Source organism: Exophiala aquamarina (assembly GCF_000709125.1).
Source record: "Exophiala aquamarina CBS 119918 chromosome Unknown aczIA-supercont1.4, whole genome shotgun sequence".
In the NCBI taxonomy this organism is placed as follows: Eukaryota; Fungi; Ascomycota; class Eurotiomycetes; order Chaetothyriales; family Herpotrichiellaceae; genus Exophiala; species Exophiala aquamarina.
Genome location: NW_013550584.1, coordinates 226235 through 251687, shown reverse-complemented (window position 1 = coordinate 251687; position 25453 = coordinate 226235). Strand labels below are relative to the sequence as shown.

At 50.7% G+C, this 25453-nt stretch overlaps 10 protein-coding genes across 10 annotated transcripts; 4 read left to right on the top strand and 6 right to left on the bottom strand.

Annotated features, from left to right (window-relative positions):
* Positions 1 to 1910: 1910 nt before the first annotated feature.
* A1O9_05237 (uncharacterized protein) lies at positions 1911 to 3507 on the bottom strand (the record flags this gene model as incomplete). Its single annotated transcript, XM_013404456.1, has 2 exons — positions 1911 to 2321; positions 2416 to 3507. The coding sequence occupies 2 exons, from the start codon at positions 3505 to 3507 to the stop codon at positions 1911 to 1913; spliced, it is 1503 nt and encodes a 500-aa protein (XP_013259910.1).
* Positions 3508 to 5726: 2219 nt separating this feature from the next.
* On the bottom strand, positions 5727 to 7706 carry A1O9_05236 (uncharacterized protein; the record flags this gene model as incomplete). Its single annotated transcript, XM_013404455.1, has 5 exons — positions 5727 to 6070; positions 6127 to 6836; positions 6886 to 6925; positions 6975 to 7250; positions 7310 to 7706. 5 exons carry the CDS (start codon positions 7704 to 7706, stop codon positions 5727 to 5729), a joined length of 1767 nt encoding a protein of 588 aa, XP_013259909.1.
* A 679-nt stretch (positions 7707 to 8385) lies between these two features.
* On the bottom strand, positions 8386 to 10291 carry A1O9_05235 (NAD-dependent aldehyde dehydrogenase; the record flags this gene model as incomplete). Its single annotated transcript, XM_013404454.1, has 7 exons — positions 8386 to 8681; positions 8799 to 9012; positions 9071 to 9160; positions 9236 to 9268; positions 9325 to 9385; positions 9440 to 9885; positions 9956 to 10291. 7 exons carry the CDS (start codon positions 10289 to 10291, stop codon positions 8386 to 8388), a joined length of 1476 nt encoding a protein of 491 aa, XP_013259908.1.
* Positions 10292 to 11006: 715 nt separating this feature from the next.
* A1O9_05234 (uncharacterized protein) lies at positions 11007 to 12226 on the top strand (the record flags this gene model as incomplete). Its single annotated transcript, XM_013404453.1, has 2 exons — positions 11007 to 11370; positions 11445 to 12226. 2 exons carry the CDS (start codon positions 11007 to 11009, stop codon positions 12224 to 12226), a joined length of 1146 nt encoding a protein of 381 aa, XP_013259907.1.
* Positions 12227 to 12848: 622 nt separating this feature from the next.
* A1O9_05233 (uncharacterized protein) lies at positions 12849 to 13208 on the bottom strand (the record flags this gene model as incomplete). Its single annotated transcript, XM_013404452.1, has 1 exon — positions 12849 to 13208. One exon carries the CDS (start codon positions 13206 to 13208, stop codon positions 12849 to 12851), a length of 360 nt encoding a protein of 119 aa, XP_013259906.1.
* Positions 13209 to 13636: 428 nt separating this feature from the next.
* Positions 13637 to 15090, bottom strand: A1O9_05232 (uncharacterized protein; the record flags this gene model as incomplete). The annotated part of the gene is made up of 2 exons (XM_013404451.1): positions 13637 to 13705; positions 13765 to 15090. 2 exons carry the CDS (start codon positions 15088 to 15090, stop codon positions 13637 to 13639), a joined length of 1395 nt encoding a protein of 464 aa, XP_013259905.1.
* Positions 15091 to 16770: 1680 nt separating this feature from the next.
* Positions 16771 to 17949, top strand: A1O9_05231 (uncharacterized protein; the record flags this gene model as incomplete). The annotated part of the gene is made up of 1 exon (XM_013404450.1): positions 16771 to 17949. The coding sequence occupies one exon, from the start codon at positions 16771 to 16773 to the stop codon at positions 17947 to 17949; it is 1179 nt and encodes a 392-aa protein (XP_013259904.1).
* Positions 17950 to 19432: 1483 nt separating this feature from the next.
* A1O9_05230 (uncharacterized protein) lies at positions 19433 to 20290 on the top strand (the record flags this gene model as incomplete). The annotated part of the gene is made up of 1 exon (XM_013404449.1): positions 19433 to 20290. The coding sequence occupies one exon, from the start codon at positions 19433 to 19435 to the stop codon at positions 20288 to 20290; it is 858 nt and encodes a 285-aa protein (XP_013259903.1).
* Positions 20291 to 21695: 1405 nt separating this feature from the next.
* Positions 21696 to 22596, bottom strand: A1O9_05229 (uncharacterized protein; the record flags this gene model as incomplete). Its single annotated transcript, XM_013404448.1, has 2 exons — positions 21696 to 22230; positions 22289 to 22596. The coding sequence occupies 2 exons, from the start codon at positions 22594 to 22596 to the stop codon at positions 21696 to 21698; spliced, it is 843 nt and encodes a 280-aa protein (XP_013259902.1).
* A 1639-nt stretch (positions 22597 to 24235) lies between these two features.
* On the top strand, positions 24236 to 24901 carry A1O9_05228 (uncharacterized protein; the record flags this gene model as incomplete). Its single annotated transcript, XM_013404447.1, has 1 exon — positions 24236 to 24901. One exon carries the CDS (start codon positions 24236 to 24238, stop codon positions 24899 to 24901), a length of 666 nt encoding a protein of 221 aa, XP_013259901.1.
* Positions 24902 to 25453: the final 552 nt, after the last annotated feature.

Genomic DNA, 25453 nt, shown 5'->3' with positions numbered 1-25453 from the left:
TAGATCAGGTTAGCGCGTACTCTAGCATTGCTAAAGGGCTTTAGCGCTGTCATGCCGCTTAAAGGGGTTGCCGGTTCCTGTGGCCACTTCAACGTACCCGCTATTCATCAAATATTGCCTTCGACTTCTCTTCAGTGTGAGGCTGTGGACTTGGCTCGGACAGCCTCGAGTTTGACCAGAACGGCATTTCTGAAGTTTGCCTCACAGCCCGCTACGATCCTTGATCGACACCTTCGACTTGTCCCAAGACGTTCAGCCAAATTGAGGCGGATAATGGATCAGTCATCTGTCAAGATAGGGGGCTATTCGTCTCTCCCTATCTATCATATTCTCGTTTTCGAGAGTTGAAAGATGATACCTCAAATTCCTCGCAGCCATGTTCTAAATCAAATTAAGGTTGTGACGACATGATTTTACGAGGACAACCATTTACTGAGCAAGACCACTGCCTTTTATTGATTTTCATAAGATGGCAACGGCCATTGTGCTGAGGAGTAAATATGTATCTGCCCGAAATTCGGAGTCAGAAGCAATGACAACCTCTCAACTTCCTTCGAAAATTATGCAATGAACTTCATGTTACGAAAACGAAGGCATCGGACAAACGTTTCAATTGCATATGTGGCCCATTGGAGCTTTTGTGCAGGTTTTGCACAGACCTGGGTATTGTTTGCGGGTTCATCACGCCAAGTCTCAGGTGACCGGTGGCCCCACCACGCCACTCCATTCACTTGTTGGTAAGGCCCCCTAGATGAGAACTACAAAAGGCGTGGTTACCTATCCCCACAATGAGCTGGCTATTTGAGAGTTAGAGCAAAGTTCGAAGCATAGCCCGATGATATCCAGCAGCGTCCTGATCCTAAATCACTATAAGTAGGCTTTTCCCACAATAAACATGGACCCATCAGAACTCAAACAGTATCTCAAGCGACACTTCGACGAAATCGCGCCGGACTTCGAGGCGTATGGTCCAGTTTGGTATCAACTCGCCCAAAAACTTCTCTCGTTGAACTCAACCCCCCCCCCCCCCCGGCTCCTCTTCCGTAATTCACGCCAACGGCTGCGGGACGGGACAAGTAACTGTGCGCAGATCCCCAAGGCTGCTTCAACTCCAACCGAATCTGATTTCAAGATCCATGCAACAGACTGGTCTTTCCCGATGATAGATGAGCTACAGAAACGTTAGCCGTAGCTCCCACCCAATGTTGAAGGAAGCATAAAGGATTCGGAAGCACTTGCCTTGCTGATGACTTTTTGACGCACTCATTCTGTTCTCTTGTCTTCATGGCATCAAGCTATCGTCAACGGGATCTACCGCACTCTAAAGCCAGGTGGCTTGAGCAGATCCTCCGTTCGGGCGAGTTACGGTTGGACTCCGATCCTCAATGCTGCTGTACATGCTGTGAGACCTGATGCGGCGAGTCCAAAACTCGTTGAACTCGGAGTTGAGGGCCGCAATGAGGCAAGTGGCGTTGCGCGTTTCGGCCAGACTGCGCAGCCTATTCTCACTCCTCCTTAGATGTGCACTGGGCATAATCTGGCGTATCTCGAAAGACGATCGCTCTATCACTTCAGATTTTCGTGCGCTCCAAAAACTTTCGGACCTGGTGAGGAACTTGACTGGATGCGTGGTGACACAGCACCCTTTCCTGGGGCGGGCATGGAGGATTGTTAAGGGACGTTGATTTTTAGAAGCTCCGGATAGAGCGATGTCTCATAGATAGAACTTACTTCGACTCTTCAGCAAGTTGGCATTCCAAGACTGCAGAAGCACGCCTTGAGATATGGATACAGGAAAGCCACGATCAAATCCAGTTAACCGGATCCCACTTCACTGTGCATATATATGCTTGAATCAGCAGCGACGACCAGGACGTCAATCTGCTTGCAAGAAATAGTAATCACCAAGACTAATCAACAAAATGAGGCGTCCACGGGGACGGTAGAATGACCTCATTCGAGAAATTGATATTATCCTCAACCACAGGCCACGCGTCTCCAGAATTTTCGGTAAAGGCTAGGTAGTCCAGTGATATCTGGTCTTGTGTCGCTATCGATGGATCAATATCGAAATCGCCAACGAGGTCATATGTTTGAGCCATTAGACCAACATCAATTCCCGCGTCTCCCGTATCTGTTTGACTCAAATCACCCAGAGTCGTGGCTTCAAGGGTTGATGGTCTCGCCTGGTCAGACAGCCATCCGTAATCAAGTAGACTCCATATGATATCGAGGCTTGGATCATCGATTTGTGAGGAGTTAATAGTCACCAATGCTCTTGCTGACGTTGGATCCGGGTTGAAGGTTCGCAGTGCAGTGGCCTAGACACTATTGGTTAGTCATTCATTTATTGGCCTCATACATCGAAACCGTTTGAGGTGCAGCAGGCGCGAAGCATGAGAGTATATGACGTACCACACGGGGATAATGATCCCAAGTCCCTTGGCCTTTGTCGAGAAACTCCAAGGAGTATTCCAACATTTGCTGTGCGGATTTTCGAAGCCATTCATCACAATGGTGTACAAATAATTGGTGGATTGTCCCAGCAACCATCGTAGCATAAGCATAAAAGCTACTCAAAGTAAGACCCTGCTTTTGCACAATCCGTAGAGAGACCGTTAACTGGTAGGCATGCTCACGGCTTCGCCGGAGTGCTTCACGAAGGAAGCTAGGGGATATTCTTGATTTCCTAGGCTCCAGCCGTTTTCTCAGGAGGAACGGATGATGAAGCAGACACTGATTCATGTGATAAAGGATATTGGAGAAGACGAAGTGACCTGCGGATTGGTGATCCAATGTCCCATTTTGCTTTACATGTCGCCGAATTGTGGTCGAGAATGAAACCCTTGTGATATCTGAATGTGCCTCGAAGTTGAGCAAAGTACTGTAGATTGCAGCAAAGTCACTCCGAGAGTCCCACGGCGGAAAACGGTCGATGCCGGCTTGATGTTGCAATGTATGTCTCTCCACTCGCCCCAGTGCGGAGGCCATGAGAATAGTTTGCGCAAAGCAATCCAGGTTCTCTGTGCTTCCATTCCATGACAGATCATTGAGAGCCCTCAAGTCTGGTAGAAACCCACTTTCACGGTACGTCACAGCTGAAGATGGTAGGAGAACGGTACAGTCAGTGTCGGCAAGCGTTGGTGGCCTATTTGTGCCGCAGGACACGAGCCTGTCCAGCAGGTAGACTGACCAAAATGACTTCCGTCGCTCATCTTGCTCTTCGAGAGTCATTTGACTTGGGGGCTCTTTGTTCAACTGGAGACTCTGGGCAAAGCGAACTGCCAGACCGATCTTAACCCAAGCCAGCTTCTGTCGGCTGGCAGTAAAGTCAACAACAGCCAACATGTTGGTAGCTTGCACAATGTGCACGTCTAGTAGGTAGTCCTCGGAGAAAGACTGATCGAAGATTTCATTCCATGCTGTTCGCGCATATACTTCCGCAGCTTCTACCCGTCTACCTTCAAAGAATGGGTCATCTGAGAAGCGAATTGCCATAGCAGTCATTGCCATTAAGAGATAGTCTGGAAGATTTCCATCATCGAGCCTCCGATAGAAATACTCGGGACTGAAGTATACATAAGGCTGACTTTGACAGTATGTGAAATATGTCTTCAGAATCGATCGAAGGACAGGCTTGGGCGGTAATTGGGTAAACTTTCTGCGCATTAGTCAGCAAATCAGTTCTTCTGGTGTTTCGCACTGGACTAGATCGCGGTAGACGAATTTTGTGTTGTGCTTCGATGCAGCCTTTGTGTGTATGCAGGGAGAAAGTTGCACCATATCAATTGAGGAGGTGGCCAGAGGACGCTCTTACCGATTTACTTCCACATGGGCTTCTGGGCTATCACCAGACTGGTCGGAAGGGATAGAATCATTGTTCGCCGATGACCTTCTCCTCTTATTTTGCGTCCCATCGCTGCTAGGCATAAAGGAAGGGCTCGACAATGGTTAGCAGGTGCACTAGATATATTTGGCAAGTGATAGCATACTCATTGCTGTTCCCGCTATGGAGCAGGCTTAATTTGGACTCGAGTAACGCGACCCGCGCAGCAAGGTTGATTTCCTGTAAAGGGTGAGATGGGCTTTGAGTTGTAAAAAGCTGTGTTACTCACATTCGCATTGCTAGGTGATAAATGGGGATGATGACAAACAGGACCTTCATCGTAACAGCACTCTTGTTTCAATCGCGCACAGAATGAACAGGTCGGCTTCTCTCCTGAACATCGGGATTTCTTTCGACTAGAGCCTAGGTAAGCGGACCATGGTCCAGGCAATGTTTCTTGAAGTTCCCTTACCGACAGTTGATGCATGCTTGTCGCACACGCTTTGGCTCGCGGGTTTCGGCCATTTTCCACTTCGATCGTTGTCTCGGCAATCAAGAAGTGACACAAGCCCACATGGGAGCGTCCTTAGTCTGTTAACGGATATTTGACCTCCAGCAATTTGCAATCAAAAGACAAGTCTGATGTGGCTCGTTCCAGAGACTTCGAGTGAGATGTCGTGATTATTTAACTGCAAGGGGCCATCCAAAGCGACATTGCTAATTAGACCTGCAGAGGCTGTCCAAGCGTCGAAGCGCGGGGTCGCCTATCAACCCACTGAACAGGACGCCACTAACCTAGAAGTTATCGAATACTCCGTACGGAGTACTCTGTAGGTTTTGGTGCTGGTTTCTCCAGACTTTGTCCCCGAGGCGTCTGGGCAACTTCTGGTTTAAACGAGCCTATGAACGTTGCCACGGCAGGGCAGCCGCCGAACAAATCCTGCGTTGTTCTATTCTCCCAGGGAGTCCGGACCATCCTACTATCTTCCGACATCTCAAATCTGAGCAACAGCGTTGACTTCCTGTTCGTTTGGCCTTGAAAGTTAAGCACATTTGCTTTACAAGATACGTTTCGACTTCGCAGTCGTACTCCAATCGACTGTTCTCAAGACTCATCGGTTACTCCAGGGTAGCTAGATAGTGCTATCCCATATCTAAGAGTTGCAGCATCAGGATCATTTGACTGTAAGATACAATCTTGCTTTCTAGAATGCGACACTTTGTTCGGCTACTGGCGCTCTATGCGAGATCTGGTCCACTCACTAGAATTTGACTCCCAGAGATCCAGGAGCCGAAACCTTCCAGGAGTCGCGCGTTACTGTGCATCAAGCAAGAAGACGCTCCAAACGTGGTTGAGGAACAGTCACCTAGCCTCCTAAGCTTGGATTGCCAGAACCCTTTCTCACGTAGAAGTCTTTAAAGAAGAGCCGAGACGACCGGACCCGTGGTGGAGAGGGAGATCGACATCGTCAATTCTTCGGCAAACAGGAATTGAGCCGGGCTGAACAGCGAGCGTCGATGGTAACGAGTATGCCGTGCCCAGACATTGAGAGTTCCATGGATACCACCAGACCCTTTACAACACAAATATACGCCCGCAATGGAGAGTTGAGAAGAAGCACGGCACCGGGCCGCTTAACCCGCTGACTAATCATGCCAGACCTGCCGTTGCATGGGTTTTGCGGACTCTTGGATAGACGAGCCGCGAATGCGCGTCGGAATTGGGATCGAGATCGAGGCCGAAATGGAACGATATGATTTGTCGCGATACCATCAATCCAATCCCGTTGGCCTACCAAACTACATGGTCCAGCCTTACCGAATTACCCATCAGCATGAACAAGGTGAAACTGGTGCGTTTTCTGATAACGATTCTCCACGCAAAGAATTTGGGCTCTGTCTATAATCTAGCTTTCAACTCTTGTTGGCGGACAATGCGGTTGCCGATTGCTCGGAGGATGTGCTTTTGATGCTTGCCACTCCCTGTCTTTGGATACTCATTCCCAACCTCAGGATGCCCGATCCAGAAGATGTGCTTTGGCGTCTTGTGGCTTCCAAGCCGTGCGCGAACCCACTGAACAATTTCATCTGAGGTGGGTCTGGTGACACCTTCTCGCAGACGAAGAAAGCAACTGACGACTTCCCCATATTTGGCGTCTGCGAGGCCCACGACACTGGCTTCAGCGATGGACGTGTGTTCTAGCAGGCGCTCTTCTACCTGAACCGGCGAGATATTCTCCCCACCTGTACGAAGATGTGTCATTAGCCATCAGCTGAATAGGATCAGCAGAGAACCTTACCTCTGATGATCAGATCCTTGATCCTGCCTGTGATCACACAATACCCATCGTCATTGATTAAGCACTCATCGCCAGTGTGCATCCACCGCACACCCTTTTGATCTGTCGTCATCGCTTCTGCAGTCTTCTCTTCATTTCGCCAGTATCCTTTCTGGAGAGCATACCCACCGGTGCAGAGCTCTCCTCGGACACCCCGCGGTACAATTTCCCCTTGCTCGTTTATTATCTTGGCCAGCGTATGTGGCATTATCTTTCCTACTGTTTTGAACAGCATCTCCTCGGAATCATCTAGCGAAGTCATAAAAGTTACAGGGCTGGTTTCAGTCATGCCATAAGCAATCAACACCTTCTCAACTCCCAGTTCCTGTCGGACTCTGCCCACCAAGGAAGGGGAGACTGGAGAGCCAGCCGCCAGTGCCACGCGCAGGCTGTTGAATTTATATTTCTTCTTGCTGTTTGCTTCAATCTCCGCTAGGAACATAGTCGGCACGCCATAAAGAGCAGTGCACCTCTCTCTCGCAAGAGACTCAAGCACTTGATTCGGCTCAAATTGATCGCTTGGGAATACAATTGTGGTTGAGTGAGTAAAAGCTGCGAGAAAGCCCATGACAAGTCCAAAGCAGTGGAAAAGAGGTGGCGGGCAACAGAGACGGTCTTTAGACGTCAAATTTAGTCGATCACCGACTAGTTTCCCATTGTTGATCAAATTTCTGCGACCGGATTAGCGATGAGACCGTGTTGTTGGATCTTCGAACGCACCGATATGTGAGCATTGCTGCTTTAGGGGCTCCTGTTGTTCCTAGGCACCGTCAGTCATCCTACATCTTGAGTCGCGATACAAGACCAACCTGAAGTGAATTGCAAGTTGAGCACATCCGTGTCCTTCACTTTCTTCTCGGCTCTTCGCAAGGTGGCATTGTTTACAAAGACAGAATGTCCGTTGTTAACGAAAGTCGAATACCCCATGACCTCGACTGCTCCTAACGAGTCTTCAACACGCAATTGCGACAAGAGTATGATGCGCCTTAGCTCTGGTACGGACTCAGGATGGCTCCGCAAGGTGTCAATATGCGGTAAAAGGCTTTTGTGTCCGATGTTCTTCGCCATAAAAAGGAGTCTGCAAGCTAGTAGATAGGTAAGCTCAGGGGTATTGCAGCAATCAGACAAAAAGAGAAATACATACAGCTCACCGCCAGCGCAGCTGTCAATTCCTTTGCGGAATAGGTGTTATTGAACACGACAAAGGGACACCCTATTCTAGCCGCGCCCAAAAATGCTTCAATGTACTGATAGCAATTTCCAGCGATGATGCCGACCGTATCCCCATGCTTTAGTCCAGCCTCCAGCATTGATTTCGCAAGTAGGCGGCTTCGGTCTGCTAGTTGTTCATATGTGATGGAATGATTCTGCCACGAAAACACTGCCGCGACATGGCTACCATTCTTGGCTGCTTGGTCGTCTATCAGATTCGCAAGCACTGCTGAATAGAGGGTGGAACTCTGATCTCCTTGGATGAATGACGACTTTTTGGGACTCGAAATCTTCGCCTCGTTCTGGCCAGCGGCTTGCGATATTGACATTTTGGTATTGTATGGAATAGTCACCAGTTAACATGTATGTAACGAAATCCCAGGCTTCGACAACGTTAGAGGGTGCGTGGATCGAGATAAAGCGGACAGGATCTTGTCATATAAGCACATACACTCCCCCAAATGCAGGATAGTAAATCCGTCGTTTATGCTCTTCGAGTATTAGAGCGGTTCTTACATATTGATACAGGCGCGCTTCAAGCAAGGCTGAACGCCCGGCTCAGGCCGTGGCCACCCACGGGGCACCACCAGCCCCAAAGTCTCACACCCGGCTCCGTCCCGGGTTCCTGCCAGCATGTCAAACTACGGGTTAAGCGAGAGCGCCAGCCTCCAGGTGTTCCCGCCGCCGCGGAATGCGAACAAAAGACCGAGTCCTTTACAACCTTTATAGGGGGGGGGAACCAAAATTGGGATCGAATGTGCCCATGTAGAAGCATACTACGTCGGAGCCGTCTCACGGCTGACTGCCGCAGAACTCTGTCACGGGCCCGCTCCTCATAATCCGCCAAATGCTGACTATTCGAGTTCTCTCACAGGGACATCATTCACGCGCTTTCAGCCTGCTCTCACTACTGGCTCTAAGCTCGTGCCAGTAAACTATCAGCATGCCATAGCCTACGACATTCCAACTGCCACGCATCACACCACACCACACCACACACGGTCTCATCTAAACGTTTGTATTCCTCTTCAAAAACAACGTCTGGCTATTACAGAACGATTTGAGCCCCGGCAGGCCCCACTCCGAGCCCACGCCGCTTTCCTTGTGGCCGCCGAACGGGACACGGGGATCGAGTTCGAAATGAGTGTTCACCCAGACGGTGCCGGCTTGGATTTTCTGCGCCAGGCGATTCGCTCGCTCAGTGTCCGACGACCACACCGAGGCGCCGAGGCCCATGTGCGTGTCGTTGGCTTTCTTGATGGCTTCTTCGTCCGTCTTGAATGTAATGAGTGGCACGATGGGACCTAAGTTGAGAGAGATGAGAGGTTAGTTTGTTAAATATTTGATATCCTGGGAGAGGTTCTTGGATAGTGGCATTTCCCCTGTCCGTCTCGTAAACTTGAAACCATGAACCAACATACCGAAGGGCTCCTCTTTCACGATCCGGGAATCATCTTTTGGTCTGTCGATGATGGTCGGTGTAATGAAGTATCCTGGCCCATCGGGGTTGGAGCCACCGACTGCCACCTTCCAGTTTTCCTTCTCGATGTCGGCGAAGAATCCTTTCACCCTCTCGTATTGCATCGAGTTTTGGATGGGCCCGAGGTAGACATCGGGATCATCCCCCGGGCCGACCTATCCTGGGACTTAGCTCCTCATGACCAGTTTTAAGGCTTGGAAAGATTGATATTACCTTCAATTGTTGCGTTGCCTGCACCATTGCCGCTAAGAACTTATCGGCGATGCTTTCATGGACAAGAACTCGTTTGAGAGCGAGGCAGATCTACTCCGATACGTGAGTCAGACAAGCGCTCCTTCTTTTTCTCAATTTGCGCCGCTCTGTAGTGCACCCACTTACCTGCCCTGAGTTGAGGAACGCTAATCCGGCAACCTGGAGTGATATATTAGCATCTATAGTAGGACAAGAGTCTCTTTGCTGTGACCAACTTTTGGCGCAACATCTTCAATATCCACGTCATCCAAAACGACCGCAGGATCATTGCCTCCCCTGTTATCACAAGTTAGCTGTCATTCTAGGAAAGCGGTGGATACAACAACGCACAGTTCTAATGTTACACGTTTCAACGTCTTGGCAGCAGATTCCATAACCTTTTTACCTGTAAGCGTGGAGCCAGTGAAGCTGATCTTGGCCGGCACGGGATGAGCAGTGAGCCAGGGCCCAAGGTTATCATCGCCTGACAGACACTGAACGACACCGGGCGGGAAGAACCTTTGTGCCAGCTCAACGAGTTTCAAATCTCCGGCTGGCGTAAACGGGGATGGCTTGATAATGATGGGATTGCCCGTCACAACGCAAGGGGCGATTTTCGAGGCTGCCAGCAAAATTGGATAGTTCCACGGGACGATTCCAACCGTGACACCGAGCGGTGTGTACCGAACGACGATCTCTCGGTCTCCCTCGACGATTCTCTCCTCCGGCAGCTCGAGATTGGCGATGGTCTTCAACCAATGGACAGTCAAGTCCATCTCGACTCGCGCAAATTTGAGCTATCAATGTGATAGGAGGATCAGTCACAGTAAAGTGGCACGAGAAAGCTAGATTTTGAAACTTGCTTACAGGTTTCCCTTGCTCCTTGGTGAGCATTTGCGAGAATGACTCTTTCTCAGCTGCAATGGCATCCGCATACGCCAGCACTGCAACTCGGCGCTCGGTATAAGGAACTTCCGCCCAGGTGCCAAACGCGACTTGTGCCGCAGCAACAGCCCGTTCGACATCATCCGGGGTCGACAGCGGCACGTCTGGCCCGGCCTCGCCCGTCGCGGGATTAATGCTGTGTCTTGTCTTCTGCGTGGTCTCTAGTTTTCCATTGATGGTGTTGGAGAAGGTAGTCCAGCTCAGTGGCTCAGATGTCCCCGTGGATGCCCCATTAGTATGCCCGTTTGTCGCAGCCATGGTAGTCAAGTATCACGTAATTATGCTGTTCCTTCATGGTGACCGACACGCCCACGCTCCGCATCGAGAGGTATATATACTTCCAAAGAAACGCTCATACGCACAAACTTCACAGTCATCCGGTCCACGGCCCGCTCGCTTCATCAGCCCCCCGCATTTTGTCCACACTGGGCTTGGTGGCACGCGTATCCCCCAACGGTGGATCGCTGGGAACGGACCGCTCTTGCTGGAAGTGGCAACTGCACTGGAATGGGAGTTTTGAACGGAGTTGATTCCTCTCTGTATCGGGGGATTTAGCTCGATTCTGTTTAGTGTTTCTCCTGGGAAAGAGAGAACAGTTTCCGGTGTCATTGGGGCCCTCATAACCATTGGTGCTATGTGAAAAAATCCATGCACAGGCTTATGGGTCAAATCAGCAGTTATATGAGATAGAGTCAACATGACATGCGCTCCATTTCGATGGGCCTTTGATTCAAAATAGAAGGACGAAGGAGAGTTACATTCGAGTCTCCTTTTCATATCCATGCTGGTGAGGCTGACATAAGGCTTGGCATCTGATTCCTTATCATTTATTCCACGAAGGAGACTTCATTGATTTCAGCCTTGCTTCTTCATTCAAGCATACCAATGTCTTCACCGCACATTGAGCGAGTGCTAGCCCTATGGAGTTGATTAATCTATCCATACCGCACAAAAAGGCCACACGCTTGTCGAAATGACAGACCCGAAGGACCGGCTCGGATTTTGCACGTTGGGCATGTTCATCATTGGTTCGGTCCCCCTCGACGCGTCTGACCCCACCCTGACGATAACCCCAGATGAAATTGAACATCCCAACAGCGATACACCAGAGCAGAGAATTATAGGTGGTGCAGGCACATACGCGGCTCTAGGTGCCCGCCTAGCAGCCGGAGGCCACCATGCTCGGCACGTTGGATGGATAGTCGATATGGGATCAGACTTCCCAGCCGAACTGAGAGATCTAATTGAGACTTGGAACACGAAGTGCGTGTTTCGGCTTGATATGGATCGTCTTACTACTACGGCGTGGAATGGATATGGTCATAATGAACATCGAGGTAAGAGTGAGGAACCTTGTCGACTCCTTTGCCCTCTGATTTGGGGAAAATTTGTTGGCAGAATTGCTGAAAAGGTCGGGGGGAAGCCTTCAAGTATCTCACGCCGAAACTACGGCTGGATGAGCTCTCTTTATCGGATGAGCAGTTGCTTGCTCGATCGTTCCACATGGTGTGTTCACCGCAGCGCTGCATGTCATTGATCAATGGAATAATGGCTCGGCGGAAGGCGATTGCACCGGGAGAATCGCGCCCTGTGTTTGTGTGGGAGCCGATTCCGGACTTGTGCACGCCAGAAGAGTTCGATCGGCTCCGATCCGCTATTGCGCTTGTGGATGTTGTGAGCCCCAATGCTGAGGAACTTGCGTCTTTCTTCCCCGTCTCAACAGGTGGCAAACTGCCACAAGAGATAATGGCCGAGAAGCTGCTACTATTGGATTCGAATCATTACATGACCGCAGCTCTTGTGGTTAGGGAAGGGGCCTTTGGTTGCACGACGTATGTGGGAAGGAGGAAGCTCCATCTCCGTGCGTTTCACCAAGATGGAAGCCGGATTCGAGATCCGACAGGAGGTGGTAACACATTCTTGGGAGCATTGGCTATGGGTATGACAGGCTGCGTGACACCTGTTGAGACCAGCATACACAATTGCAGCCTCTCGAGTGATGGAAATCTACATCGATATCTCCATTTAGGCCTCCTCCATGCGACGGTAGCTGCCGCATATGCCATCGAGCAAGTCGGCATGCCCAACGTATCCACAACAAATCCTGATCGATGGAATGGGGAGTCCTACCAGGACCGGTTCAAGTCATATCTTGACAGACAGGGAAATTACATAGCCAAGCAAATACACTAACAAATCCAGAATACGAAGAGAGAGCTGTGTGCATTCCTCTCGCGTTTGAGTCACAGCTTGCTGCCACCGTTGTCCACCGCAATGTGCACATTGACCAAGAATAATAGGAGTCCTTGAATGCGAAGTTTTTATTTTTAATTTGCAGTGGCCTTAGTCTTCGCCATCCATGTCAATCCCGCGTGCTCGTTATATACAGGACGTGCCACGGGTTTGATCCTTGGGGCTTTCCCCTCTCCAACCCGATTCCCCCAGGTTGGTTGTGAGACCGCCTGACCGCTTGTGCGTCTATCCTTCAAAGCAGAATAGGTTTGATGTCTTCGGCTGTTCCAGCGATGATGGAGAACATATGTACAGTTTTCGGTTTTAAGTGAGAGCGTGAATTGGAATGAGGTATTGTGCGGGAGGGTGATAGTTCGGCTTCGGGGTCTGAATCATTGCCCCTTCTGGGCCTTTTCATGCTCGATTATTTGTTTGCTCCAACTAAATGAAGTGTCAGCTCTAGTTTCTCAGAATCACAAAAATCCATGAAGCTATTCCTCGCCGTGCTGTTTGCAGATAGGGCCATGGAGACCCATCAATTCGAGCAACTGCGGCTTCCCGTGGTTGGGAGTAGAGGCACTCACTATCGACTCGGGAAGAACCTGCCGGGCTCTGGAAACTTATATCTGTGTTCTCTCGCGGCGGAGACTCTCCAGGCCAGGAAAGTGATGGTTGCAATGACCCCGCCCATAATCATGGTGTTGCCTTTCCAATTGCGTGGTTGTCCGTACCAGCCACCAGCTGGTGACCAGACATGTTTGGGATATGGGACTTTGCCACCTCCGCCCATTGTCGCGTCGAAGGAGTTTTGATCTCGGTGGGATGGTCGACGGGTAGTCTTGAGTCTGAGTCTTTGGGAGGTGAAGCCGGAGCTCGATGTCGACGTTGGCTTCGGGTGCAGGTACTGTTGAGCTGTGATTGGCTCAGACTCTTCGGGATACATTCCCGATTCAATCAACAGCGCACTAGTAAAGTACTAGTACGGAGTATGGAGCACAAGGTGCAAGAGTATCCGTGGGAGTGCTCATGAACTCAGGATCACCTCTGTTCATATCCAGACATCACAGATTAAACATGTGCTAATTATGGTACTTGTCGCTCCGATGTCATCTGACATATGGCCCTTGAACTTTAAATTCTAACAAATTCACCTTGCCCCATTTCGACTTCATCTCTCATGTCTACGAAAGCCCAATCCGAGCTACTTGTACAGGGATTCCCGTTACTATGCCCATCAATCGTGTTGCGGATCGAGATATCTTACAGGTGTACGGCGTTTGAGGTGTGGCAATCGCCCATCTGCTCCGCCATACGTCGTAGAAAGGCGAGCCTGTCACCCGTACTATCAAACTTGATGCACATCGCTCGTCATTACAACTCGCGCATCCAAAATTCATCCAGGCCCGCCCCACGGCCAAAGAGATACTGATCGACAAGATTCTGTGTTCCAAGGTCAGCCTACTCTGCAAGCCAATCATGGATGGTAGTTTGATACTCACCCAATTGACCTCTTCGTCCCTGAGCAATGCCTCGAAGGCTCCACTTTCTGAAAATCCTGTTTCTTCATTTTCAAGAATGCTTGTGAATGGTTGCGCTTGCTCTTTTGGAAAAGGAGATAAACTCAAAGTCAACATCCCTGGTGTTGTGGATCCCAGCACGGAGTGGTCTTGGTCGAAAGATCCTGCTGGGAGCGTATTGGTCTTAGAACCTCGCGCTACACTTGGATCTGGAATCTTGGCCATCATGACTCCCAGTATGGCTGATGCGCGTTTCGCATCTCGAGAGCTTGAACTTCTCGACATCCATATCTGATGCGAAAACTTCAAGGCATTGTATATATCTTTGTGAGCCTCAAACTCTGCGTCTGTTATTTTGTCGATTTCCGACCGACGGTGTGATTCGTAAAGGTCGAGACAAGCAACCATGGCAGCTAGGAGGAAGTCATGTTGAATCAAGCTTGAAGCTATAAATCTGGAACTGTTGTGAAGCTGGCCACCTGGCAGGGTGGCAAGGTGTAGGTCAGCTTGCCACTTGAGCATTGATAGGCTCGCCTTAATACAAGTCTTGCGGGAGTACTCGAAAGTGGGGTTTGATCTTTGGTGGCTGATATATGTACGATGGAGGATCATCATGCCGGTTTGGTAGACCAGGTCTACATTGAATCTGTGTTGGATAACATGCACTTCATCTGTAATGGATAAAGATAGTGGTCTCATGGCGAGGCTTGGTGGGATCGAGGCATGCGCTTTACGTAATTCGGCATCAGCTTTCATGATGTCCTCATATGACGGAGCCCTGGGCGACAATGCAAGTCGAGCAACTGGTCTAAAACTTCGGCACAATCGACCCTTGAAGCAGTGATAGATCATGGGCGTTGGGACGGTTAATGGTCGTGACGGTGGTATGACTGTAGAATCTTCGTCGAAATCTTCGTCGAACAAATTTCGAGGTAGATCGGTATCACATGCATCTTCATGTAATGTGGCGGGTAGGCCGGCCTGGAAAGATAGTAAGAGATCGAAGGCTTGCAGGATAGAGAATGTCCGCCGACGCATTTCTCCTTGAAATGGGGAAATATGTGGTAGATATTGTGGGTCACGGTGGTAGCCCATTCTTAGCGCCATCCGAGCCGCTACACCTATCACCAACCATGGTTCCGTGTCTGGATCTACTTTCTGAAGAAACTTGCAGATGCCGAACAAGAGAACAGCTTCAACGGAGTACGGTCGAGCTTTTTGGTATTGTCCAGTGACCAGAATCTGACCAGCGGTTTTCAGCAAAGACCTCGGAGGGATATCGTTAGGCAGCTCAGAACCCTCGTGCATGTAGCAGAGCCAGGATCCAAGGTCCAGGGCTGAGAAGAGAAGCGAAACCCATAGATATGGAACCGAAGAGGGGTCTTTCCAAAACAACTCATACTGCGGACGGTTAGTTAAATCCATTCCCTATCGTGGGTTCTGTGATAATACCTCCTTCAAGAATTTTCCTCTGTGGATGAACGCTGGATCGGTCAGAGAAAGACGTGGTGAAGTCTGCTGGGACTTACGAATATGCAGGTAGTGAGCGCTAAAGTAGACAGAAAGTAGCTTGTCGACCACATGTCGACTCGGTAGCAGTTCACAAGCCTCTTCCAGAGACAATGCTTCGGAAGCACCAAAGACAATATCAGGCACTTCGACAGAGGTAGAGATGAGATTTTCAGATACCTCATGCTCAACTTCATCGACAAGGCAGTCTTGAATGTCTTTGATCTAAAGAAATTCAGCCATGGCCTGCGTGTTCTTGAAACGAGGGGACCAACATCGGAGAGAATTGTCTCCCAGTGCGTGCCTCCACAATAATTTGCCTCAACTCCCCGAACATTTAGACGTCCATTCAAGGGTGTTTTCGGACTCTCTGGCGGATGACTCTCTTGCTGCTCACTAATGCCTATACCATCGGCAAACTGGTCGCCGTACGGGGGCGTGAGGTGGTCGGAAATCCCTGGAGGGACCGCATTCGCATCTACCAGAGAGGCAACGACCTTCTCCAGGTGTTGCAATCGACGCTGTGCTTCAGAGAGCTTGGATGCATGGTCGACGACAGTCTCTCTTTCTTTGCCATTTTCTGATAGCCTGCCATCTGTCAGATTGGTGGTACTATCCAGTCCTCCATTGGAGGTTCCGCTTCAAGGCTTAGCTAAGATGTTCTGTTTGCGTCTTGCCTTGCTGGCCTACCCTTGTTGAGTGGTGTCTGAGGACCACTGTGGACGCCTGCTGCGATCTCTCGTCCGAGACTGGCACTGGACTTTTCCAGCGTTGGATTTCCCAATGCGGAAAACTTTCTGGTATTCGGTGTATTTAGGCATTGTTGAGGGTTTCGAATGCCTGAGGTCGCGCCTTCTTTCTCCCTACCATAATTAGTTGCAGAGAGAAAATGGGATCAGAGCCTATCAGAGTCGTGAGCTACAACAGTGATGATGATATAGCCAAAGCGTCTAGACGCTTTGGCTTGGCGAGTCCAACCCGCCAGGCACACACCTGCAACGCCTCGAAGGAACCATGTTCGGCAACAATATGCCGTGCTTATGTAATGTAGCGTGCTGGAGCTGGCACCCGCCTCGCACCCACGATGCTATGTCATGAGTAGTGCTTGGTAGAGGGTTTGCCAGATCAGGTCATGCAGAATATGGCTATTCCATCATCGATGTCTCCTATTATTTACTGGCTACTATCCCTCCACTAGGTAGGTCGGTAGAACCCCGGTGGGATGAGCGACATCACGTGCCAGCTATCCCACGTGACAGATGTGCCAAGACGCTACTTCATTGGCTACAGCTTACCCTTAGTTTTCTTAGCGTGTACATCCACCGGTCTCGTGTCGCAGGAGAAAAGTCGCCCGAGACCTAGCAATTTATCATTCGAACTGTGTTGACAATCTCAATTCTATCAATTGTGTGCCACTCTTTCAAGTGCAGTGAGCTTGGTCGGCCTCGTCGAAGCCAGCAGTTGAAGACTGTCTGACTAATGAAGAGGTCGAGGCTCCTGAAATGGAGCGGCGGTGTGCTCTCACCCAGAATGAGACCGGATGTCGTCCAGTTTTCCTTTCACTATCTTCGAAGGTGTCAAGCAACAGCTGCTGCACCTTCGGATTCCACCGATGTAGCTGTCGAGGCTAGTACGCCCACTGGTCAAGGCAAATATATGTCTGAAAAATCTCTTTTGCGATTACCCTCGCCTCCTCACTCGGCCGCGAAGACCTCCGCCAAACTCGCAGCCCTACACGCTCGACTCGCTCTACCCTCCCGGCTCCCTCTGCAAACACTGGCAAGGACGTTGGTTGATCCTTCAGCTGACCACTCTTTGCGGTTCAACAACAAGGCGTTCCAAGTCCTCGGGAATGATCTGCTCGGGTATTACACGTCAGAATACATCATCAGTCAGTATCCTCGACTACCATTGGCGGTAGTCTTTGCGGCTATGTATGCCTACGTTGGACCAGCTGCTCTTTCTTCCATGGCCAAAGAATGGGGTGTTGAAGCGGCTGCAGCACCTGGTGGTGAAGTTGACCCTGGGCTGTTACAGTTCGGGAGAATCCCGCCACAGCCACAACCCAATGAGCCAGCAGCAGAAGTCATCGGTACCAAGTACGATCCGGATACAGGATTTCGAAGCGGCGTTAGCCAGCGTTCAATGCTAGCCGATGAGTTTGGGGAAAAGAAGAAGCCAATACGAGAGGAACAGGGCGTGACCTTGGAGCGAGCTAGGATGAATTTTGTCCGGGCAGTTATGGGAACGGTGTATCTGCATGCTGGCAGAGCCGCAGCCAAGAAATTTTATCGGGATCACTTCATGTCACGTCAGCTGGACGTGTCGGCTCTCTTTCAGTTTGGGCAACCGACATTAGACTTGAGCCGACTGTGCGCTAGAGAGGGACTACAGGCGCCTGTGGCGAGGATCGAAAGTGAAACCGGTCGCAAGACCAGAACCCCTGTGTTTGTGGTGGGCATATATTCAGGACACGACAAACTCGGTGAAGGAGCAGGCGCAAGTCTAGACGAAGCAAGAACACGCGCCGCAGTTGCCGCGTTGAAAGGATGGTATCTGTACAGTCCGACCAAGTTCCGATTACCAAGTGAAATGGAAGAGCCCAAGGCGAAGAAGTGGACACCGATCTTGGTCGACCCAGGTGATATTGTGGTTTAAGGCGTCTTCGACATCTGTGTTAAAATTTCTGTTGTTTTCCGAAGCTTGTCAAGCACTGTACTTTACGATGGACAAAAGGGGACTGCATATAGCTGCGAAAATAGGGCTGGCATTTTGGAGGCGCAAAAGCACGGGACGATTGTGAACAAGGCGGTCGTGTAAGTTGTGAGTCAGGCATGCATGGCATTTGGCACTTTGAGCGCAACTTCCAGAACCCCGTCCTCTCCCCACAGAGAATCACAATTACCATCAATGTCGATTACAAGCGATTCGAGTGTGCCTAGATCCGGCCTTGCACGGCATGATGGAGCAAACTCAACTTGACCAGTCAAAGCAATAAGATTCCCCGGATTGGCCCGATAACATGAGGCTTTTGTAGGTGAGAAGACGGGAGGCTGTGGATGTCTGGGGATGAGACTAGAATGCGAGAGAGGTCCCTTGGATGGATGCACAATGAAGAGAGCAAAGCGAAGGTTCAGTCGTCGTGGGGTTCGATTCACCATACACTATGCGATAGTACTACTACCACGAGTACCGGTAGTATCGAACCGAGCACGCAGTTACTGAGAAATCTGGCAGAGTTGCGAACACGCAGGTGCTGCACTCGGCAAATGGACAAGTTATTCCGGCTTGGCAGGACTAACCGGGGGCAGTTAGAGGATGACGTCAAGGATTGAAGGCCTGTAACAAGAACGGTCATCTTCGTTCATCGCCTCAAAGTATTTGCAGTTAGAATGGAGCAGTACTCGGTACGATCTTCGTGTCTGGAAAGGGTTCTGGTGTGCGACAACTGTACGAGTATCATCAAGCCCAATCGGGGAACGTAACCAGGGGCAGGCTCCCTAGGATGACCGCAATTCCGGGCACCGTCAATACGAGGACACCAAGCGGACTTTCTTTCCTGTACTGCAGGCACGGGAAACAAAAGTTCGCTACGGTCAGTTGGCATGTCTAGTTTTCTGGTTGTCTATTTGTCTAGTGGATTAGGTGTCTAGTTGACTAGTTGACTGGTGACCGAGTCGATTGGGGCATCGACAGCCACAACCCAATTCTCCTCCTTGCCGTCTGTGTCTTGTTCTTGGTTCTTGTATGCCCGGCACGTCGTGCCCAGCCTGGACTCTGTGCCACGGGCTGGGTTCGCCCGCTTTCGCCGCATGGTTCGCACCCTCCAACGAATCATGCCGTCCATGGCTTCATTCGCACTTGGGATCCTGGTGGGCTATGATCTGATGGTTCCCATGACCGGCGCTTGTGACTCGTTGGCCCGTCGATTTAGCCTTGCCAGGCACTCTTAATTATCTATCCCCTTTGCCCCCTGCTCGGAGCCAGCTATAGCCTCCGAGAAAATGGGGGAGCATTTCCTGTTATAAGCTTGTCTAGTTGCTGGCAGCTGCTGACTGTCGCTCGAAGACTTCTCCAGCCTCTTCCCAATATCTGCCCTCTAATAATCTTTGGAAAGCTCTTGTTCACGCCTCAGTTTACCATGGCCGCTGCAGACTATTACACTTCAAACACGAGGCCAGCTTATCAACAACAGAATTCTGGCCTCCAACCTCCTCTAGGCCCTCAGCGGGCCTCATCACAACCAACCTTCTCATTTCAGCCACCTCCGCAGACTGGGACGCCACCTCATCCACAATATCCTCAACCGCAACATCCACCACCACCATATCAACAAATCTACAGTAACAACGAACCGGAGCCAAGGGTGCATTTTGCACCAACGCCATCTCCTCTAGGTCAACAGCGGCCTTCTCCACCACATCAGTCACGGCCTGAGCCATATGCCATGAATCAACCAAACTACCAGGCTTCGCCGGCTCATCAGCTTGCCCCATATCAGCAACAATATATTCCACAGAACTATAAAGACCAGTATCAGCTTCAGCCTCAGCCTCAGCCTCAGCCTCAGCCTCAGCATCGACCTTACATCCCACCAAGGCATGCAATAGGGGAATTGGTAGGGCAAAACGGCTACGTCTCAGATCCAGAACGACACCGACGAAAACACAGGGAGCGCTCCCGTCGCACATCCGACAACTCGCGATCTACCAAGGCCGATGCGTTCCTAGGCGCAGCTGGCGGAGGCCTATTAGGCGATCTCATCTTTCCAGGCCTTGGGACAGTCGGTGGGGCATTGGTCGGATGGGTTGGTGGCAAGGATTATGGTAAGCATAGGAAGTGGCGAGAAGACAAGCGAGACCGAGACCAGGACCGATGGGAAAGGAAGTATGGCAGTGATCGGTCTCGAAGTCACAGTCAGGACCGACGGAGAAGCAGCCATGAGCGGTCAGAGCGCGAGCGCAGACACAGCCATGACCACAGGAGGAATTACGACTAATTCAGACGTCGACGAGATGCAGTGTTGGGTTTAATTCCTCTGGACATATTTGGGTGGATGACTGTGCCCTCTTTACGGTAGTTGTGGGCTTTCTGTCTACGAAGTTATGATTGTGGTTTCTCCATCGATGCCAAACGACGACGACATGTTTCAGCAATGCAGGTGTTTTGAGAAACACGAATTGGATACATTTTTGGGAATAATGTACCAAGGGGTCAAATGGCCGGTCCATCAAGACACATCATCAACGACCCCAGATGAAGATTTAGATATTTTTTCCACAACTCATGTGATTCAAGTCCGTCATTCCATCATCATTCTGGGGACCGGGACCTGCAGACGTGCCTTCTCTCCACATTGCATGGGGTGCAGTGCGCAGTGGCGAAAAGGAAGGGAGTCGCTCCATCCGGTTCCACCGATCCCTATCAACGAGTGGCATGTTGCGGCTCCCGGAAGCATCTATGTCATGCGCTGAGCCCTACGCAAGGCGCCCGACCACTAAGTGGCAAGTTGTAACATCTCTCGGGTGCAAGCACTCCGTAGGGAAGCAGAAGGCCCCCTCGTGCCGGGTTCCCCTTAGCGAATTGTTTCCGGGGCCTACTTCCGAAGATCGCCAGTCATGCGGACCACCATCCTTCTCTGTTACTCTCTAGAATTCTCCAGGCTGTAATCTCCCAAGGCCAGCAATCGCATAACTAATATGGAACTCCATCATCCAAATCCTTGCGTGTCCGATATCCGATTGCGTTACATAAGGCATAACTAGGCAACCCAGGCACCCCGGCACCCTCGGGCCATTCCCTTTTGGTGAGTCAGCGCCTCTGGTTGTGTGTAAATGCATCCCGTCGTGAGTTTGGACAACTCGGCGAGGACCAAGATCCAGACCTCTCCGTACACCCACAACTTGAACTTCAGGCATCCATTTGCCCCTGTGATCAGGATTTATTCCCTTCTCGAATGACGGGTTGGTAATGCTGAAAGACGAGAGCGGCTGAGAGAAATTCGGAATGTTTTCTCGTGCTTACCGTCTCTCAGCGTGAGGGCGCCGACCCACAGTTTCAAACACCTTCAAGTTTGCCGTCCGAATTGTCCATCTGGCTGAGTTACAATCGCTCTCGGGAGGAACTTTCTTTCATCGTGACGGATCAAGAAATCTCAAAAACCCGTTATAGTCGCGAAGTGGTAGGATGTGGGAAATGTTGCCTTGGTGTAGCCTCTACGAAGAGCCGCAACCTTGCTCCCACTCCAGCTCATGCCTAACGATGGGTGGTGATGTTGACCTTCTTGGTCGTCGCCAATGTTTGAATGCTTTCGCAGTGTGAATCCTGGACGACCTGGCAGGCACATCGGGCCATATCAAAAGTGTCCACTTTCAGACTGGTTACAGACTTCATCCGCTCATGCCTCATGCTTGCAAAGCAGCACTGACGACCAAAAATGGGCCCTGGCCTGAACTGGCTTCGATAGTCGGTGGTGTCCCATTCTTAATCCAGCAATTCGCTTCTTGGCTGGCCAGGGCCTCATGCATCTTCGAATGGAAAACCACAGACCGGCAATTCTGAGCTTCGTCCAAGTCGTTTGCCGCGACAAAGCGGTTGAGCGAAGAACATGCTTCAAGGCAGCCTGCCAGATCGTACTGGATGATACCGAGCAAGTCAAGGTATGGGACATCCTTTCCCTTCGAATCTTTTGCTGTACCCGTTCCAATATCTTTCCCGCAGTATAATTTGTAGCTTTGGTTGGATCGTGGATTGAACACTGTCGTTTGAATCTTCTTCGCAAGGTCCTCACAGTCGAACAAGGTGTCATAAACATTGGTGGCTGGTACGACGGCATAGTTTGCGAGGAGGCCGTCTGTTGCTCCAGCTTCAGTTGATGTTGCGGTTGCGGTTGGCATCTGCACTGTCAACTGTTCTGCTAAGTTTATCGAAGATGTGATCCTAACGGGTGTCAGCCACTGGAAGAAGGTAGGTTTTATTATGCTGCGGTTGAACTCACAACATTTGATTCTGCATATCCTTTTTTTCATTCTCACAACTTGCAAGCGTTGCACCCAGTCCGCCCCCTACCGCCCCGCCAACTATGAGGGCACTGGCAAAAGCTACAGCTGCGACGAATGCCCATGTCCCACGACGGAATGCTTTGGGGTGACCTTTCTCCAGCGCAGGTTCACCATATCCATTTGCCCGGGTTGTTGCAAGAGTGCTTTGAGGTAGTATTTGGGCCTGTTTCGCTGGTGATGTTGCCTCCAAGTCGGAGTATCTATCGATCACCACATATGGAGTGTTACTATCGTAAGTACTCATTTTGAAGAAGCAGATATGGTCTCTCACGTTGCAGGATGATCAGCCAAAGTTGAAAAATATAGAGCTATGCAATACTGGGTAGAATGAATGGTTAAAGACTCTTCCTTAGACATGCAGCGCGTGCTCGCTTTGTATTTGCCGTCACATGTCTCAGTCTGCCGCCTGCAGGAGCAGACATGTCATCCTTGACATACTGAGGCCCAATGGCTCAGAGGGCCAAATAGAAGGACAGCAAATCATGAAACTCGACCCATAGAATACTGAGGTATTCTTAGTTCCCCGTCCATCGAGAGGTGTTGGAAAGATCCGAGCCAGCCTATAGACCGTCTGAGGGCCTTGTTACGAACCTGGCAACATACGAAAACCCGATACAAATCAGGGCGTGTTCGATCCCGACCCTGTTAATGTCCTCTATTCAACGGGTGTTGCACATGGTCACGTTGTACTAATGCGTATCAACCACCTATGAGTCGCTCAGGCGAGCCGATGGTGGGCTGTTCTCATTGAGGGGCCTCAACAACTAAGCCCCCTTTAGTAGCAGTACGTTTAGATGCACCGCCCATGGGCAAGTCTCACCCGCCATTCTGTATAAACTGGAGAACTAAACAATCTTTCATACGAATCGACATCGATATTCAAGGGTTGTTTAGTAACAAAATCAGCGGACCAGAAGTCTTGCTGAAAAGGTTAAGCCATATATTCACTTCTACCCTTCGTGGGATTAGTCAAAGCGGTATCGTACTCAGAAAAATGCTCTGGTCTTGGGTTCATGATCTCGAGATACTCCTGAGGCGTCTGTGCAAGTATGGAAATATCCACGAACTCGGCCAAAGCGGGTGGTTTGGACCTCATCAGAATCACAGTAGCTGAACAAACACCCTCAGAAACGGAGGACGGTGCAGTATCCTTCCCTGGGCATCGGAAAATTGGACGAACTTACCAGGTATGCGTGGTTGCAACATCTTACATGGTTGCATTCAGCGCACAAAGCCTGTAGGCAGCCATCAACACCTCACGAGCCTTGGGGCTGGCCCCAGGAAGATTATTCCCCCCCCTGCCAGGCTATGCGAGGCCGAGGCCTGTGAGCCATAGCCCAGCTTCACCAAACGCAGGCAAAAGGCCAAGCAAACAAGCAAGAATGCTATTGAAGGGGGCTGATGTTTCATGGCCGTATCCGAGACCGAACGGACCTCTAGAAAGGATTCGTTTATGTTTTCCCCAACAGGCTTGGGCCTTCAAGCTCTGGGAGCCCAATAGAGCAAACAAGCTTTCTCGATACTGAGTTGCCTTGCGATGAGTCTGGCCGTGTTGTGTGTTTATATGCGGGTTTAATTTTAATCAATTGGTGCGTGAACGCTGTGTTGGTTCGACCAACGTGCTTTTTAAGGTAGTGGGAAAGAACGGTCACCGGATTATGTGAATGACGGATGTACGGTGAAGCATAGAACAAGACATCCCCCCCCCCCAACCGCACCGGAAACCGAGATCTTGCCAGATCTACAAGTGCCAGAGACCAAGAAGGCCAGACAACTGAATTGTCCAAGGGCTCTCCTTTCTCCGAATTGCTACACTCTCCTTCAGACCTCTCGCGGCCATTTCCCGTAAATAGATCCCCAACACCGTCTCTTGTTTCTTCGCCATGGCATCCAGCGATGACGCCCTCGAGACATACACACATCTCCCTGTGCACGTCGACCCGCAAACCAAACAAGTCTCCATCCTCTCTTCCGACAAGACGATCCAAGATGCGATAGATAACCTCAATCGGCTACACACATCCTTCAAATCCCTCGAGACACCGAACAATGTCCCGCCTGCGCCCATGCTCGTCAATCCGAAGAGATCGGCACAGATCCAAAAACTGCGGGATTCCGCCGCAGCAACATCCAAAAAGGGCGACAACCCAGGCGCAATCCGACTCCTCGGCGTCGCGATAGACATGGCGGCGGCGCGGCCGGGCTGGGAGCCGATGGGCCTCGCCCGCGAGGAACTCGCCATGATGTATCTGTCGCGCGGGGCCGCGAACTGCAGCGTGCAGAACTGGGTTGAGGGTCTGATCGACGCGGAGTGCAGTGTCGAGTGTAAGAGCGGGCCAGGCCAAGGCCCGAATGGTGAGAGGATCCCCGGGAATCCAAAGGCTTGGATTGTGGGGGGACGGTGTCTTATGGAGATGGCGAGGTGGCGCGATGCCGTCGAGTGGCTCGAGAGGGCAGTTGAGAAGGAAGGTGTGGAGGGGACAGAGGATCATAGAGAGCTGGTGCAGATGCTGATGCAGGCGAGAGCACACGTTCAGAAGAAGAAGTGATACGGTCGTTGAATTGTGCAACTCTGCTATCTACGACAGGGCTTTCTACGGTGCACATCCTGCATCACTCTTTTGCAGGGGACGACAACGGCAAGACATTCGAGCGATCCTCCAGTTTGGGCGCTGGGCTGGAGGCCTCCAGTACCCACCGTCTCTCGATACTCATCTGCACCCTCCTCTAGAAGTTTGAGAGCAATCACAGCCGGCCAGCGGAGGCTTTGCTGATCGGCTTGAGTCTGAATATCACAATCATGTTGGCCACTTGTGGTTGATGGACTGTCTGGTGCATGTCGAGCAAGTGACTGGTAGCATCTAGGGTGGGCTAAAAGACCCATTTTCCCAGGTTGAGCTTACAACGCATCGTTGGCATCACAAGTCATGCGGCGCTGGGCGGTCATCACTGCAGGTGATGAGGTCTCTCCGGTGAGCGGATGTGATCAAAGAGTCATCTCCGTCCTTGGTCGTTTGGTATCATCTTTATCCCGCGACCCACTGATCAGACTCCCTTGTGGATTTGAAGTGGAACGAAGGTGCCTATGATGAGTGTAGATG